This window comes from Perognathus longimembris, chromosome 10 (assembly GCF_023159225.1).
Source record: "Perognathus longimembris pacificus isolate PPM17 chromosome 10, ASM2315922v1, whole genome shotgun sequence".
Classification (NCBI taxonomy): domain Eukaryota; kingdom Metazoa; phylum Chordata; class Mammalia; order Rodentia; family Heteromyidae; genus Perognathus; species Perognathus longimembris.
Genome location: NC_063170.1, coordinates 48,080,850 through 48,099,190, shown reverse-complemented (window position 1 = coordinate 48,099,190; position 18,341 = coordinate 48,080,850). Strand labels below are relative to the sequence as shown.

The 18,341-nt window shown below is 36.2% G+C and overlaps 1 protein-coding gene across 1 annotated transcript in view; it reads left to right on the top strand.

The window, feature by feature from the left end:
• Dennd6a (DENN domain containing 6A) overlaps positions 1-17,726 on the top strand; it is a 61,871-nt gene extending 44,145 nt beyond the window's left edge. Inside the window, exons 13-20 of the mRNA XM_048355993.1 lie at positions 3,890-3,955; positions 4,039-4,103; positions 5,755-5,844; positions 9,738-9,791; positions 10,027-10,136; positions 12,018-12,120; positions 13,287-13,361; positions 15,515-17,726. Of these exons, the coding sequence (XP_048211950.1) occupies positions 3,890-3,955; positions 4,039-4,103; positions 5,755-5,844; positions 9,738-9,791; positions 10,027-10,136; positions 12,018-12,120; positions 13,287-13,361; positions 15,515-15,646 (695 nt within the window). The 3' untranslated portion in view covers positions 15,647-17,726. The remainder of the gene's footprint in view (positions 1-3,889; positions 3,956-4,038; positions 4,104-5,754; positions 5,845-9,737; positions 9,792-10,026; positions 10,137-12,017; positions 12,121-13,286; positions 13,362-15,514) is intronic.
• Positions 17,727-18,341: the final 615 nt, after the last annotated feature.

Sequence of the window (18,341 nt, the reverse complement as noted above, 5' to 3'; positions counted from 1 at the left end):
GAGATCATGCCCCTTTGTTTTCTGTGTTCTAGGCTTGTCTCACTCAACATTATTTGTTCAAGTTCTGACCATTTCCCTGCGAATAACAGTATTTCACCATTCCTAATCGCTATGTAGTATTCCATTGTGTATAAGTACCATATTTTTTGGATCCATTCGTCTGTGGAGGGGCATCTGGGTTGTTTCCATACTTTGGCTATTGTGAATTGTGCCACGATAAACATGGAAGTACAAATGCCTTTTTGATATCTTGGATTTTGCTGTTTAGGATAGATGCCTAGGAGTGGTATGGCTGGGTCATAGGGTAGGTCTATATTGAGCTTTTTGAGAAACCTCCATACTATTCTCCAAAGTGGTTGTACTAATTTGCACTCCCACCAACAATGGAGAAGGGTTCCTCTTTCCCCACAGCCCCTCCAGCATTTGTTGTTTCCTGAGTTCAGAGTATAGGCCATTCTAACTGGGGTGAGGTGGTATCTCAGGGTTGTTTTTATTTGCATTTCCTTTACTAGCAGGGATGTTGAGCATTTCCTCATATGTTTCTTTGCCATTTTTATATCTTCTCTTGTGAAGTCTCTCTTTAGCTCTTTTGCCCATTTCCTAATAGGTTTATTGGGCTTGGAGGGGCTTAGTTTTTTGAGTTCTCTGTAGATGACCGATATCAGGCCTTTGTCTGTTGCTGTGCTGGTAAATATCCTTTCCCATATCGTTGGCTGTCTTTCTATTTTGGTGGCTATGTCCTTAGCTGTGCAGAAACTTTTTAATTTGTAGTAGTCCCATTTGTTGAGTCTTTCCCCTATTTGTTGTGCCCCTGGGACTCTATTCAGGAAGTTCCTTCCTGTGAGGCACTCTTTTCTTGCCTAAGCGTTGTTTATGTTGTAGCCTCCTTGAGTATAAGATATGAGCCAATATGTCTAAGTACACAGATTTCAACACAGCAGTCTGTCCAAGTAGCTCATACCTATTACCACTTGGTGGCAATCTAAGTGTGGGCCATGCAAATGCTGAATTTGAGGAAATAACAGGAAAAAAACGAAACCTTTGAATACTATATCTGGATAGTCACTGAGGAATTTCTTTTCTACTTATTCATCAGGGGTGTTTTATTTCTATTTGACACAAGCTTTTTTTCTGTAATAGGATGTTTTAATTCATTTTAAGGCTAAGAAAAACATTAATAATATTAATAGTATATTAATATTAATATAGTATAATAATATTAATAATATTAAAAGTATAAGACATTGGGAGAGGTGGGGAAGAATGATGGAAGAGGTGACATTGATAAAAATGCATTGTACTCCAAAATGAGTGTTGCATTAGAAAATTTTACATTATTTTTATCTGCCAATAGACTTACTTGAAATGTTCACTTTAGTCACATGAGTTTTAAAAATGACTTCTTTTGAGCTGGGCACTGATGGCTTACACATGTAATCCTAGCTACTCAGGAGACTGAGCTGAGGATCACTGTTTGATGCCAGCCTGAGCATGAAAGCCTGAGATTCTTATCTCTAATTAACGCCCCCCCCCAAAAAAAACCCCTCAAACTCATAAGTAGAGTTGTAACTTAAATGGTAGAATGCCAGCTTTGCTGAAAAGCTAAAGGACAGCATGCAGGCCCTAAGTTCAGTCCCTAGTACCAGCACCAAAAAAAGATCTTTCGAACAATACACATAGTAATCATTTGATTTTTAAGTAGTCAAAATTTCTGGATTACCAGTAAAAATTATTTAAGAACAAATTATGGGTAAAAAGATCAGAACTCTATACTACTGTGTAGTTATCACACAGTTTAATACGTACCAAAGGTGTATGCTTGATATTTCTGAACAGTATTGAATTTTTCTTCTGTATTCCAACTGACCAAAACAATGTTAAGAATGCATCTTTGTAAATGGGTGCTAGTTGATCATGGAATTTAGTAATGGACTACATAGGATGTTAATAATGAAGCCATATGTTTGTCTGGATTTGAAAAATTTAAACAATCATTTACTAAGTCATTTGCCTTGAAGAACATCGTTATTTCGGTTACACAAATCAGTAAGGTCTTTATGGCAAGAAATATTCCAGTGAAATGTGCTGTGATGTGGGAATATGTAAATGTTTTTCACGGTTTCTATCAATGTGAAATAAAATTGAATTCTGACTTAAAAAATGCATTGTACTCACAAACTGACATGTTGAATTGAAACTCCTTTGTACAACTACTAAAAGATAATTTTAAACAACTAATTTATATATACATATAAGTAAAAGTTAAAGACTAACTTCAATAGAAGAAACTTAGATATTGGCAATATGATGAAAACACAAAACAGAGGTCATGAACACTGTATGAGTTAGAACTCCGTAGACATGTGTTGAACCCAATGCTATTATTGAGGTTATACACTTTTTTCAAAACATAGGGTACATATATTGACTCCAGTAAGACCCCAAAAAGCAAATGAAGGGGAAAATGTATCTTCTAGCCACCACGTGCAGTATAACCAAATGTTAATAATGTTAGTAAAACCAATGAAAGGGTCCATGAGTAGTAAAACAGTGATCTGATCTCCGGTCTTTGGAGGTAGATAGGGCAGGGGTTTGGGTTATAACCCCATTGCAGATTGTACTGTGTCCCCTACCACTGTATTGGACCTCCTGAACTTTGGATCCTTCACCTAGAAATGTAGCTATACTTTGCAAAGTTGTCATGGATATGATCTACAAAGTTTGTAAAGAAACTAAGAGTAAAAAGTAAACCTGAGTCATTGTATGCTTTGGCACATAAATTTTAAATTATGAAATTGAGTGACAAAAGGGGGAAAATGTTATAGATGTGGATTAGTGAAAGATCCAGTATCCATTTTGTACATGACTTATTTCTGTGCTACTACAATATCCAGTGTTTGCCTTTAATTGTAGTTTTAAAATACTAAGAATGAACTCCTAAGTATTAATTGATGTTTAGAGTGCTTTAGTTGTAACATTTCTGGCTGACAGTACATTATCAATCTTACAGGAGTCTAGTTTTGTAGTATGTTTATTATAATGAAGTCTTTTGTCCTTTTCTTTATTTCTTCTTTTCCCTCCCTTCCTTCCTTTCTTTTACTTCCCTTTTCTTTTTGATGTCACAACCAAGATATGATATCTTATGCAGTGAGTATACTTTCTTTTCTATTTTGTTTGGTTTAAGATAAGATTTTTTTTTTTTTTTTATTGCCAGTCCTGTGCTTGGACTCAGGGCCTGAGCACTGTCCCTGGCTTCTTTCTGCTCAAGGCTAGCACTCTGCCACTTGAGCCACAGCGCCACTCCTGGCCGTTTTCTATATATGTGGTGCTGGGGAATCGAATCCAGGGCTTCATGTATATGAGGCAAGCACTCTTGCCACTAGGCCATTATTTCCAGCCCCTCCTTTTCTTTTTGGTGGCCAGTCCTGGGCTTGAACTCAGGACCTGAATGCTATCCCTGAGCTGTTTTTGCTTAAGACTAGCCCTCCACCATTTGAGTCACAGCTCCACTTTTGGCTTTTTGGTAGTTTATTGAAGATTAGAATTTCCCTGTCTGGCTAACTTTTTAACTGTGGTCCTCAGATCCCAGTCTCCTGAGTAGCTAAGGATTACAGGTGTGCCCAGCTTATTTTTTTCTCTCTTTCTCTCTTTCTCTCCTTCCTTCCTTTCTTCCTCTCTTTATTTATTTATATGAGGCGAGCACTTTACCACTAGGCCATATTCCCAGCCCCCCTCTCTTTATTTATTTATTTTTTCTTTCTCTTTCTACCCTACTTTACCTTCCTTTCCTGCTGGGGACCAAACCCAAAGGCTTGTGTATGGTCAGCAAACACACAGTACCATATATTTCCCAGCTCAGTTACGATGATGTTTGTGCTGTCTCCTTTAGGTGAAATTCCTAAGCAAGTTAAAGTGAAAAAGTTGAAGAATCTAAAGACTCTGGATTCTAAACCTGGTACTGACTTAAATTTTTAAAAAAATATATACTTAGCTGAATAGTTAGACCTTTCTGTTTAATTTCTTTTCTTTACTTTTTAGGAGTTTATACTTCTTACAAGCCATATCTAAATCGAGATGAAGAGATCATAAAACAGTTACAGAAGGTAATTGTTCTATGGGCAATTTACACTTTCTTCTGTAGGTACTTAATATCCAGTTAGACAGTGTTTGCTTTGTGTATTGCAATGTGACATAGAGTCTTGTTTTAAAATCAATTCTTCATAAAAATCAAGAAACTGAAGTAGCCACAATTGTGAGCTTGAGTTATGGGACTATAGCTATAAATGTATACCACTTATTCTAGAAATTTAGGAGTGACTTAAAAACATTTTATCACATTGTCCCCAAAAATGTACTCATTACTTGACTTCTGTAACTGCAATCTCTCTTTACATTATCACCTCTATAACAATAAATTTTTCTATCAATAGTATTAATATTGCAAATATGAAGTAACTTGTCTTTATTTTGAACTGATACTTTAAAGTATGAGATGATTTTCCTAATCTGAACTCTCTGTCTTAGATTTTTCTCTTAAGATTCTGTTTTCCAACTTTTTAAATCAGTACATAAAAATAAGAGTTATCAGTAGGATACAATGTGATGTTCTAGTATATGTTCTGGTATAATGTTTAGATCAGGTTAAACATATCTGTCTCCTCATAGCATTTCTTTGCGGTGAAAATATTTAAATTATCTTCTAGCTTTTTTGAGATATGTAGTACATAATTATCTATGGTTTCCATACTTGAACAATGTACATCAGACCTTCTTGTTCTTAGTACCTTTTGATCAACTTAAAAAATTAATTTCATGAGTTAGGTAATGAGTACATTTCATCTCACACAATGTCTTCTGTTCCCCCATTCACTCCCAGTCCCACGTTTCCATCTCTACCCACGTTGTGTACTTCATTTTGATCAGTGGCCAGTGAACTCCATCGCTGCACTTTTTCACACTTTTTCCCTTGAGTTCTGTACCCTTTCTCCCCTTCCTGAGGATATACACATGAATATTCCATACATAAGGTAAAGCAGTATTATCAAAAACTAAAAAAGTCTTTTGTTTCCATATCTTGGAGTTGGTTTCAATATGTATATTATTTTAGATAAATATGAAGAGACAATGAAGCATTGTGTCTTTGTGTTTCTCCTATACCGATCCTCTTTTGGCCTCACTGTATGTGACTATCTAGAATCCTGTGTAATTTCTCATATTGCATTGCGTTTTAGATCTAACTTCCATGTATCAGAGACAAAGTGCACTGTTTGTCTCTCTGAGGTTGGCTTACCTCACTTAATATGATTTGTTGTAGTTTTGTCCATTTCCCTGCAAATGACATTATTTTCTTTCTAGTGACTGTGTAAAATTCCATTGTGTATAGGTACCACATTTTTTTGATCCACTCATTTATTGTGAAGTAGCTGGGCTGTTTCTATATCTTGGCTAGTGATCAACTTAAAAAAATTAATTTTATTGTCAAGGTGATGTACAGAGAGGTTACAGTACATTTCTTGTCAAACTTGTTACCCCTCCCTCATTTTTCTATCTTTCCCTCTGTCTTTTCCCCCTTCTCTTTCCAGCCTCTGGCTAAAGATTTCTTTTCGGAAGATGTTATACAATGAACTTTAAATCATGTTTCTAGAGAATATCAAGCATAAATGTATATCTCAGCAGTAATTGAACTTGATAATGGTCCATTATTTTATATTCCTTGACACTAGAAGATGGATTTTCTTTGTGTTCTTTTTTAAGGGTGTACAACAGAAACGTCCTTCTGAGGCACAAAGTGTTATTCTCCGGCGCTATTTTTTGGAACTGACACAAAGCTTCATCATTCCATTAGTAAGTTAAAAACATTTTTGATTAATTTAACGTTTTATTGAAGAGTATATGAATATTTTCCCTGTACTCCTTTTTTTTTTTTATTAGGCACTGAACCCAGGAACTCACACATGTGTGGCAAATGTTTTACTACTGAGCTACATACTCCATCAGACTTTTATCTTTTTGGTTTGTTTGTGTTTGAGAAGACAAGGTTCTTGGTAGCCCAATCTAGGCCTTTAACTTGTGATTCTTCTTTGTCAACTACATGAATGCTGAGATTATGGTGCCTCCATAATCATTTGTAGTGCTGAGGATTGAACTCAGGGCCTTGTGCTTGCTAGGCAAGTACTTGAAAAATTGTGTGGTTTTACCAGTTAGTCTTTAGTGATTAAAATAGAGCAAAAAAACATGATTTTTTGTTGTTTTAACTGTGTAGCTTTGGAAAGTCAGTTTCTCTGACCCTTAGTTTGTCTGTCTGTAATATATGACTGAAAATACTTTCCTAGAATACTTTTCAAGTTTATTATGAATCTAAAATGAAATGGTTGATATCATATTTTTTGCAAAAAATCATTGTTTTCTATTTTCACTTTTTAAAAGTAGACACAGATTTACTTCAACTAAATAAATCTGCTTTTCATACAAACTGAACATAAATGATAAGACTAATCCACAGTCCAGAGTAATGAAGAGTAAAAGATACCGGCTAGATGCCTTTCACAGTAAATGGTTCATCCAAAGTGATTACCTAACAATCAGAAGTTGAAGTCCTTATACTGCAAGAGCAAGATAAGTTTTTGTATGAACTGTACAGTGGAGTTGGCAGCTGTATTTTAGTTTCTGTTTATTACTTCATAACTATTAACATCATTAAATGTTTATAAAATGTTACTTAGGATATACCCTATATTTGTTTAAATTAACTATAATATTTTCTTTCATTGTATTAGTACAGAGTCACAATATTGGGCTGGGAATATGGCCTAGTGGTAAAGTGCTCGCCTCATATATATGAAGCCCTGGGTTTGATTCCTCAGCACCACATATATAGAAAACAGCCAGAAGTGGCACTGTGGCTCAAGTGGTAGAGTGCTAGCCTTGAGCAAAAAAGAAGCCAGGGACAGTGCTCAGGCCCTGAGTCCAAGCCCCAGGACTGGCAACAAAAACAAAAACAAACAAACAGAGTCACAATATTTTGGACAAGGCCTTTGATGTAGTAATTTTTTTTGTGTATGTGTGAGTACTCAAGGTTTTCACTTGCTGAACCACAGTAAGTCACACGTTCACTTGAACCACACTCCAGCCATTTTTGCCTTCATCCAGAGTCTTACTTTTTTGCCTGGGGCAGGATTAGATGGAGATTCCCCTGCCTATGGCTTAGATGTGTGCCACCATGCCTGGCTTGTGTGACAGGAGGTCTCAGTACCTTTTTGTTCAGGCTATCCTTGAACCATGATTTTCTCGATCTCAGCCTTTTCAGTAGCTGAGATTATGGGCATGAGCCCTTTGGCCAAGCCCTTTGTAATATCAATGTTAGTCATTCTTTTGAAACAAAGTATTTTAACTAATTTAGCACTACAAATAATTTTAAAATACTGTATATATTATGACTAGTATATCAAAGTTATTTTTATTATATATTTTTATATTGAATATCCTGGTGGGGCACAACCACAGCATTAGCAACAGCAGTAACAACAATGCTTGCTTAAATGAACTTTATTGTGTATTTAAGATGTTGAACTAAATTCAAGTTGACCTGAATTCAAGTCCAAACTATGTTATGCTGATCAGGTTATTTAGCCCTTTGAAGCTTCAGTTTCTCAAAAACATCTCCTACATAGGATGGTTCCAAGAATTATAAGAGATGATGCATGTAAAATGTTAAGCACAGTTTGTATGTGCTTAATTGTGGTTTGAATCATGATTTGAAACCAGCCCAGACAAAAAAGTGTGTCAGACTTCATCTGGAGCAAAATACCATATTGGAAAGGCTTGGCTCAAGTAGTAGAGCAAAGACATGAGCAAACCACCAAGCCAGTGTGAGGCCCTAATTTAAAGTCCTGTTACTAGCTTAAAATTGCATGTATGTGTGTATACAAACATAGATAGATAGATAGGTTAGATAGATAGATAGATACATACATACATACATACATACATACATACATACATAGACACATAGATAGATAAATGAGCTAGGTATGGTAGTACATACTTATAATTTCATCTTCTTGGGAAACTAAGATGGGAGGATCACTTGAGCCTGTGAGTTTAAGACCAATCAGGATAACTTAGTGAGAATTCTGTCTCAAAAATAAAAAGGAGTCTCTTGGATTATCCAGTGCTAATTTTTGTGGAAATTATGTGACATTTCATCTCAATCTAAAGCTATATGTATTGTGCAAAGTGATGGACTTGTTGATGTGCATTGAAAAACCATAATGAGGGGCTGGGAATGTGGCTTAGTGGTAGAGTGCATGCCTAGCATACATGAAGCCCTGGGTTCAATTCCTTGATACCACATATACAGAAAAAGCCAGAAGTGGCGCTGTGGCTCAAGTAGTAGAGTGCTATCCTTGAGGAAAAAGAAGCTAGGGACAGTGCCCAGACCCTGAGTTCAAGCCTCAGGACTGGCAAAAAAAAAAGAATGAAAGAAAAGAAAAAGAGAACATAATGGAACTCTTAATGAGTAGGAAAATCTCAGACTCAGGTTTCTTTTTACCTATTTATTGTCATAATACAAATCACTTTTGTGACTCCAAGAGGCATAACTGGGAAGTAAGCAATCAGTTTTGCAATAGATACTACCTGGGTGTCTTGTAATTTAGTTCTGATACTATATCCCTGGAGACAGCATCACATGTCACAGGCTGAGGATTCAATTCCCAAGGTTGTTCCTCTCTACTTTAGGTGCCAAGCATAGGGTTTTATCTTTGTTTTTGATCAAACAGCTACAAGTTGGGGTTCCTTCAACACTTTGTTGAGGTTTAATTAGTTTACTTGAATGGATCAGAGAACTCAGAAACATTCAACACTAGCTGGTTTATTATAAAGAATATTGCAAAGAAAGGATGAAGAAAATAGATGTACAGGGCAAGATATAGGAGAACAAGTGTAGAGCCTCTAAGCTTCTCCAGGTATGTTGTTCTCTAGGAAACTTGTAGCTTTCCACAAGCTTTTTACACCCTGTCTTTTGGATTTTTTTTTTTTGCCAGTCCTTGGCCTTGAACTCAGGGCCTGAGCACTGTCCCTGGCTTCTTTTTGCTCAAGGCTAGCACTCTTACCACTTGAACCACAGCTCCCCTTCTTGCCCTTTTCTATATATGTGGTGCCAAGGAATCGAACCCAGGGCTTCATGTATACAAGGCAAGCACTCTTGCCACTAGGCCATATTCACAGCCCTGTCTTTTGGACTTTATGGAGACTTTATTACATATGTTTGAGTGAAGCATAGATAACTGTGTCAAAATGTCATTGGAATAATTATATATATACATATATACATACACACACAAACATATATGATCTGGTGCTGACAAGACTTAGTGGAAAAAGTCAGCAAGGTCTTTTTATTCCTTCCTTGCAGGTATGGGGTAAGGTTCTTCTTATCTGAGGGCTTTATCTTCTGTCAGACAAGGAAGAAGAGTATTGCTTTATGGTCAACAACTCCCAGGTAGAGACAGGGGAAGATTAGAGTTTCTGTGATCCTATCTTGGGGAAGAGAAATTCTAGTTCTTGTGGTCTTGAGGAAGGAGTTATAGCTAAGAACTGTGGTTGAAGGCCAAAAGATACATATTAAAATATTATACTTGGAAATCTATTTTATTAAATTTTAAGATATCTGAGTAAGAAAGTAAAGTTAGGAGTAATTTTTATTAACATTTTGGTTTTTCTTTTAATGGTTTTAGGAAAGGTATGTGGCAAGCTTGATGCCTCTACAGAAGAGTATTTCTCCATGGAAGGTATGAATATTTAAATATTTAAACAATAATAATAATAATAATACTTAAAAATTTTCTTGTTTGAGTTCTGTTAACTATTATCTTCTTTTAATATATCCATTCTTAATTTCTTTTTAAAATAATAACAGTTATCACTTATTGAGTACTCTGAATTAGGAATTTAAAAAATTTTATTGTTATTATAAAGGTGATGTACAGATGTAATTCCTAATTTCTAAATATGTCTTATTTTCAGAGCCCACCCCAATTAAGACAGTTCCTTCCAGAAGAATTTATGAAAACACTTGAGAAAACAGGACCTCAACTAACTTCTAGAATAAAAGGAGATTGGATTGGACTTTACCGGTTAGTCTCTTTTATCCCCATCTGTGGAACTCTACTTGAAAAGAAAATGAAATGAGTGATTAGACTTAGGCTTAGATTGATTGATTGATTATTTATTTACTTATACTACTGTGTTTTGAACTCAGAGCCTTGTGCTTGCTAGGCAGGTGCTCTACTGCTGAGCCACAGTTCAGCCTTTTTTTGCACTGGTTTTGATTTGTTTTTGGTGATACTGGACTCAAACCCAAGGCTTTACTTGTTTTGCTTGTTTGCTTAACTGATACTCTACCACTTGAGCCCTATCCCCTGCCCAGTATTTTGCTGATTTTCTTAGAGATGAAATCTTTTGGACTTCTTGCCTGGCTGGCTTTCAAGGTCTTTTGGATCTCAGCTTCCTAAGTATCTAGGATTATTTATATACATGAGCCACTTTTCATACTACCAGTGAATATTTTACTTTTTGCCCAGGCTTGTGCCAGAATTGCTATCTGCCTATTCTGTGCTTCTCTTTGGTACTAGATGACAGATATGTGCCACAATGCCTGGCTTCTTCCATTAAGGAAGTTTTAAGAACTTTTGTTTCTACAATGACTTAGATCCTCCTGATCTCGATCTCAGCTATCTAGATAGCTGAGATATAGTGGCATGTATCACTATATTCAGCTATTGGTTGAAAAGGGGTCTTCCCTTTTCTAAAATGTAAAAAAAAATTTTTCATTAAAACATACTACTTGTCCTTGTTAGAAAACTCTAGAAATTGTTAATAGTGACAACTTACCTAAAATGTATCTTTCTTGGCCAACATAAATACCACTGAGTGTTGACTTTGCATGGTTTTTGTTTAAACTTGAGCTAACTTCTCTAATAGTGTGAGTTTCAAAAGGCAGGAAAATGCATCTTTTCTATATATGTAACATAATAAGTTGTAGCATGTTTATGATTTCTTTGTTCACGTGGTTCATACCATTTACTGTCAACATTATTATTTTTTTTTTTTTTTTTTTTTTTTTTTTTTTTTTTTTTGGCCAGTCCTGGGCCTTGGACTCAGGGCCTGAGCACTGTCCCTGGCTTCTTCCCGCTCAAGGCTAGCACTCTGCCACTTGAGCCACAGCGCCGCTTCTGGCCATTTTCTGTATATGTGGTGCTGGGGAATCGAACCTAGGGCCTCGTGTATCCGAGGCAGGCACTTTTGCCACTAGGCTATATCCCCAGCCCTACTGTCAACATTATTTTAACTTGGCATGTATAATACTGCCATATAGAGTAGAATAGAAAGTTACAAAATTTGATAGCTTACAGAATTAAATACTAGACATATCCAAAGTCCATCCAGAATTTTGTGTGTTGTATTTTGCTATTTTTGTGATGTGTGGCCTTTTATTCTGTAATAACTTCTGAATAAAACATTGATCATCAAACACAAAGCCTGCCTCATTTGAAAAGAAATTTCAAATTGCAGTTAATTGTAGCCTCTAAGGATTTGTACTTTAATATTTGTCAATATAATGTCAGCTCTATTACCAAGGTAGCTTTCTTGGTAAATCTAGTAGCTATCCAATGCTGTTTGTACCGAATAAAATGATGCCTAACATGATACTTGCCATTGTTGATTAATGCAGTAATGATAAGTTTGGCACTATAGCTGTTACTGAATAAATAGTGTAATGATTATTAAAAAGAAAAGAAAAGAAAAGGGGTCTTGTGTGTATGCCTGGGAATGGTCTCCCAATATCAGCTTCCTAAGTAGCTACTATTACAGATGCGAGCCACCAGTCCCTGGTTTAAACTTAGAAACTTAAAAAAATCTATTATCTGACATGGCTTTACAGTCTATAAGAAAAATATTGAGGAGAGGAAATAAATGATAGTGAAACTTTGCTTTTCTGAACCTTATTTTTGTAGGCATTTTCTAAAGTCTCCAAATTTTGATGGCTGGTTCAAGTCCCGGAGGAAAGAAATGACCCAAAAATTGGAAGCACTCCATCTAGAAGCTCTTTGTGAAGAGGTTAGAAAACTGTGTATTGGTATGATGGTTAACTAGTAGTGAGAGCAAAGATATCCTTAGAGGTTTAAAACAATACCTTGCATCTACTACCTTAAATGGTAATCATAGCTAACTTTACAAGATCCTGTGCTGTAATAACTCAGGAACTACAGAGGCTCTTTATGTGGAGACCCCTTTATAATCTTCACAATAATTCATTGAAGTAGGTGTGTTATGATTTACATTATGTACCATGTGTCACTTAGAAGTTAAATGAACTTGCCTCAGTTTACCTCATCACCAAGTACTAGAGCTGGCAATGCTATTTTTGCATTGGCCAACAAGTGTTAATTATGCACTCTTTCCAATTTTGCATTCATTGACCTCAGATTGGTAGGTAAGTGGGAATATTAAACTGCAGAAAGCATGAAATAGTATAAATCAGGTCCCCTTCTCCTTAAGGAGTTGAAGATATTTACCAATAAATATTTACCAGTACATCCTGGAGTCATGATTTAAATTGCTGCAGTCTTAGCTCCATCTTGTTGCCAGTATGACTTATTTACCTCTTCCTCTTAGTCTTAACATTTTTTTCACATGCCTGTACTGAATTTTTTTTATCTGTAATATATCACCAGCTTGTTTTAAGTTAAACTATTCGTGAAAACAGAGCCTAGTTTTATTTACATTGTATTTAGCTTTAAATGTTAAGGTGGAATACATTCATTATCTTTCTAATCATAAACTCCCAGTGGTTGTGCTTTTGAAAAGGAGAATAAGATAAAGAAATAAGAAAGTAAGCCTAAGAAGAGTTTATTTGAAAATACAAAGTAGCACATTTATGTTCTGTTACTTGATTTTTTAGCTAACATTCCTTACAAATTACTCACTACAATAGAGGACTGCAGTTTTTCTTTTTCTTGCTTCACCTTAAAGGGCCACCTCAGAAAGAGACGTTATACATTTTGTTTACTACCAAATACTAGACAGTAGTTCTGGGTCATGTCTAAAATTGCTTAATAACTTTTAGATTTTCATGAGAATTATTCTTATACTGTACTACTATATCACAGTTAAATACTTCATTCTCCTTTGTCTTCTTTCTTTCCATTGGCCTTGCCTTTGAGATAGAGAGGCTTGAATATTATTTTGAGTATATATTGATTTGGGATTTCTTATTGTTCTAGGACCTACTTCTCTGGATCCAGAAACACACAGAAGTAGAAACAGTAGACCTTGTATTGAAGCTGAAAAATAAGCTGGTATGTAATTAAAACAGTTGAAGATTAAATTGAGAGGTAGTGATATGACTCTAGTGGTAGAATGTCTGCCTAACAAGTATGAAGCCCTAAGCACAAGCCTAAGTATCTAAAAAAAAAAAAAAAGATTAAATTGACCCCTGTGGAGATCTTTTCCTCTTATTTGAGCTGATAATATGTCACAGAAATAATTTCTCTGTGTGTGTGTGTGCGTGCGTGTGCGTGTGTGTGTGTGTATGCATATATGCTGACACGGGCTTGGTGCTTGCTCAAGGCTAATGCTCTACCACTTGAGCTACAACTCCACTTCTGGCTTTTGGTGATTATTGGAGATAAGAGTCTTAAGGATTTTTCTGCTTGGGCTGATTTTGAACTCTGATTTTCATATGTAAGCCTCCTGAGTCATTAGGATTACAGGTGTCAGCCACTGGTGCTAGAAAATTTTAAATAAGACTTGTAACCAAGTCAAGAGGGACATTTGTTGCTTATGCCTGCTTTTGCAGCTGCCTAGATTCCAAGGTCCTTGACAGAGCTAGCATCACAAAGCTAATCTGCTTTGGTCCAGGAGGCTGAATGGCCCCTGTTTTGCTTGATTATGCATGTAGATGACAGCAACATTTAGACCCTTAGCAATGGCTGGGCTCCAGGCTTGAAACCCAGCCAGCCATTTTAAAGCATTGCATTTCCCAAGTAGACTTGAGACAGTCTGGTTTCACCAGTTACTGGGTCCTTGAATATGGCAGTAGGGTTCCAGTAGCATCCAGCTTCACTACTTCTTCACTACTGGTTAGAAAAAAACGTGTGTGTGTGTGTGTGTGTGTGTGTGTGTGTGTGTGTGTGCCTGTGTGCCTGTGTGCCTGTGTGCCTGCCAGTCCTGAGGTTTGAACTTGGGGCGCTGTCCCTGAATTCTGTTTTTTGCTCAATGCTAGCATTCTACCACTTAAACCACAGATCCAGTTCTGGCTTTTTTTTTTTTTTTTTTTTTTTGATGCTTAGTTGGAAATAAGAGTGTCTCAGATTTTCTTGCCCTGATTGGCTTTGAACCATGATCTCAGATCTCAACCTCCTTAGTAGTTAGGATTACAAACGTGAGCCACTGATGCCTGGCAGAAGTAACTTTTTAAATGAAAGGACTCAGATTGGTCAGTTGATGGCAAACCTGACTACATACAGTATTTGGTCATTCACACAGATCATAATGATAACATATTATTTAAAAATATTTACATGGCCAGGCATGGTGACTCAAGCCTATAATCTTATAGACACTCAGGAAGGTGAGATCTGAGGATTGAGACTCAAAGGCAGCCTAGGAAGGAAAAAATATGAGACGCTTATCTCCAATAAGCCACCAAAAAGCCAGAGTAGAACTGTGATTCAAGTGTTAGAGCACCAGCCTTGAGCAAAAAAGCTAAGGGACTACAGTGCCCAGTTCCTAAGTTCAAGTCCAAGTACCAATACCAAAAAAAAATTTTTTTACTTACTCTAATTAAGTCTCTAAAAATATTGTCAAATTAAGGGGCTGGGAATGTGGGAATGTGGGTTAGTGGTAGAGTGCTTGCCTAGCATGCATGAAGTCCTGGGTTCAGTTCCTCAGTACCACATAAACAGAAAAAGCTGGAAGTGGCCATTGTGGCTCAAGTGGTAGAGTGCTAGTCTTGAGCAAAAAGAAGCCAGGGACAGTGCTTAGGCCCTGAGTTCAAGCTCCAGGACTGGCAAAAAAGGAAGGAAGGAGGGAGGGAGGGAGGGAGGGAGGGAGGGAGGGAGGGAGGGAGGGAGGGGTCACCTTTTGAGAACTCCCTTAATCAACACCAGTGCCACAGGGATGTATAGTACTTGTTTTGAGACTTACCTAAGAATTTTGTGCCAAGTCTAGAATAATTATAGTTTTTTGTTTGTTTTGGTTGGTTGTAGGAAAAATATTGTAATATTCAGTCTAATAAAGTATGCCTATTAGCTATGAAATTATATAGAAGCCTTTTGCTGAGTTCAGCAGTATATTACTTAAATGGCATGTTATTATTTGCTTTTTTAGTTCCTGTAAATACTAAGACCGAAAGTTTCTAAGTTGTTAGACCATTAAAAATGTTTACATATAGAGATCATCATGTATTAATACAGACTCATTTAAATGATGCCAATTGTTCTTTGTGTAGTTGCAGGCTGACCGAGAACATTTACCTGTGAAACCTGATACTGTGGAAAAGTTACGGACACACATCGATGCAATTATCTTAGCTTTGCCAGAGGACCTGCAAGGCATACTGCTCAAAACTGGCATGACATGATAGTTACCAGAATTTTCCAGCCAAAAAGGAGTGTGCACCAGGAACTACACACACAAGGGAGATTTCTTGGTGGCAGCAGAGTGGAAAACATCCGTGAATGCTCAACATAGGGTGGAAAGACTGTGTTGTATAAACAGACATTTTTAGTGCATTATTTTTAAATATGGATATCTGTGGTGGTTCTGCTTTAATACTGAAACACCGAAAGGCATTTCTATATTTTTAATCATGTTCTAAAGTGCTCTTATGAGAGAACTGTGGGGCCATCAGTATAAGTGATTCCAAACTGCAGTGCTGGCATTGCAGGTATTTTTTTTAAACTGGTGCTGCTTTGCCCAATCATGTTGAAACTCAGGGGGATATAAAAATAACATTCACACTGGCTATCTTCTTAAGAAGGAAAAGACTGAACTGTCCAACTATAGTTAGAAATAATTGATGCTCGTGTAGTGCCTTCTGTTGTCCTACATATTTCATAAAGGCCAGCTGCTAGTCTTGAAGCTTTTTTCTTAGTTTATGATTTTTAATTTTCTAAGGCATTTGATTCAGTAATCATTGCTTTAAAATATTTTCTTTGCCCCCCCCCCATTGTGTTTATTAGTTGGCATGGTAGGTTTTAAAAAAATTGTCATCTTAAGTTTTCATTTATTTTTTTTAACCATTTTCAAAATTTGGCCTTACCAGCTTCTCCAAAGGCAAGAAGGCATCAAGTATTAATTATAGTAAAGTTCATTTTCTTTTACTCTTTACTAATTGGTCCTGTGTAAATTACTTAAGCAGTTTTTTTAAAAGACATCCTAATTATGAACTTCATAATTAACTACTTCTTAAAACCAGAATAATTCTTCAAAGGCATCCATAAACTTTTTAAGTGATAGTTATTTGAGTGGTTTTATAAGATTAATATACAGCATTATCTGTTAGGTAGTATAATTTGACCTAAATAAATGTTTCTCAGAACACTTTCCCTAATGTTTGACGTGGAAACTTTGACCTGAATCACTGTTAGAGTTTTTTTTTTAATATAATTGTTGCCATTTATTTTTGTTTTGTTTATACTGCCTTGCCAAAAATAGAAGAATGTTACTTGGTATAGAAAGAGTGTTGGGCTTGTGTTTGAATGGGAGTGTCCTACAGCAGCCACTATTTAAAGTAGGCACATACAGTGTAGCACATATGTAAATAGTTGTGTCTTAAACACCCTTGAAACAGCCAATTTTAGTTCTATCTATTTATAAAAGGAATAGCTTCAGAAACTTGTTCTCTGTTGGTCTAAGTCTTTAAGGGCACTCAACCCCAAGCTAGGTTCCTTGTGTTTATACCTGTGGTCTAATACCCAGTTGGGCCCTTTTCTCTGGATACTGTCTCTTGCAACATACCTCTAAGTCATAGAAAGAATGTGGCTTTTGGATGAGATCAATTTGCCTTGGATCATATGGGTTATTTTGTGAAACAACAGTTGTCCTTTCAGAAGAGGGGCAACTTCTTTTATATGCTCAAGTATTTCATAACTTCCTGGGAAACTTTATTTAGGTATAAATGGTCATCTTATTATTTTTCAAAAAGGTGTATTTTAATAATCTCACAGTTTATATACAGTCTGTGACCTGAATTTAAAAGTTGTTAGTGTCATATCAAGGATCTTTTAAATTATACCACTATAGCATGTATCATTTCAAGAATATTTTGCACAGCTAAGGAGTAGCAAAAGATGCCAATTAGCATGTTATCATGCTAATATTTACCTTGTTTAACTGAAACTTAACACATGTTGAAAACTGTACCATACTCAATTTAACTCTTAATTACAAATTATGTACTTGTAAGAAAAACTGAGAAAGACTGACTGGTAACTTAATTTTTTTGTATGATTTTCAGAATTTTTTTTAATTGAGAAGAATTCGTTAATATCCAAACCCTGCCATTTAATGTGTTATCTCCACCAGCAACAAAAGGAATCACTGCTTTAGGGTGTTATGGAATGCCTAGTGCCTTCTGTTTACAATGGAAAAGAAATTTTAGGGGAGGCATTTATGGTCATTACCAAAAAAAATATGAATTAAAGGCCTTGGATTTTAAAGTACTTGGATATCTTGTGTTATTTAGAGTGAGTTTGGAATGCATGGAAAAGACTAGTAATAAAACTTGTACTTTATGAGATTCCTTTTATTTCCCACCAGTATTATTTAATTATTTTCCCTCCCTCCCTTGAAATTCAATTGAGCTAGGCACCAGTGGCTCACAAAGGATAATCCTAGCTACTCACAAGAGCCTGAGATTGAAGCCAGCCTGAGCAGGAAGGTCTGTAAGACTCTTATCCCCATTTAACCATCAAAAAGCAGAAGTGGAACTGTAGCCCAAGTGATAGATCACTATCCTTGAACAACAACAACAACAATAACAACAAAAAAAACCTTGCCAGGTGCCAGTGGCTTGTGCCTGTAATCTTAGCTACCCAGGAGGCTGAGATCTGAGGATTGCACCAGAAAACTAAAGTGGTGATGTAGCTCCAAGTGGTACTGTGGCTCAAAGTGGTAAAGCACTAGCCTTGAGTGAAAAAGCTTAGGACAACACTTCAGGCCCTGAGTTCAAGCTCCACAACTGACCAAAAAACAACAACAAAAAACATCCAAGAACAGTGTCCAGGTCCTGAGTTCAATCTCCAGGCCAGCATTAGAAAAAAGAAAGGAAAAAA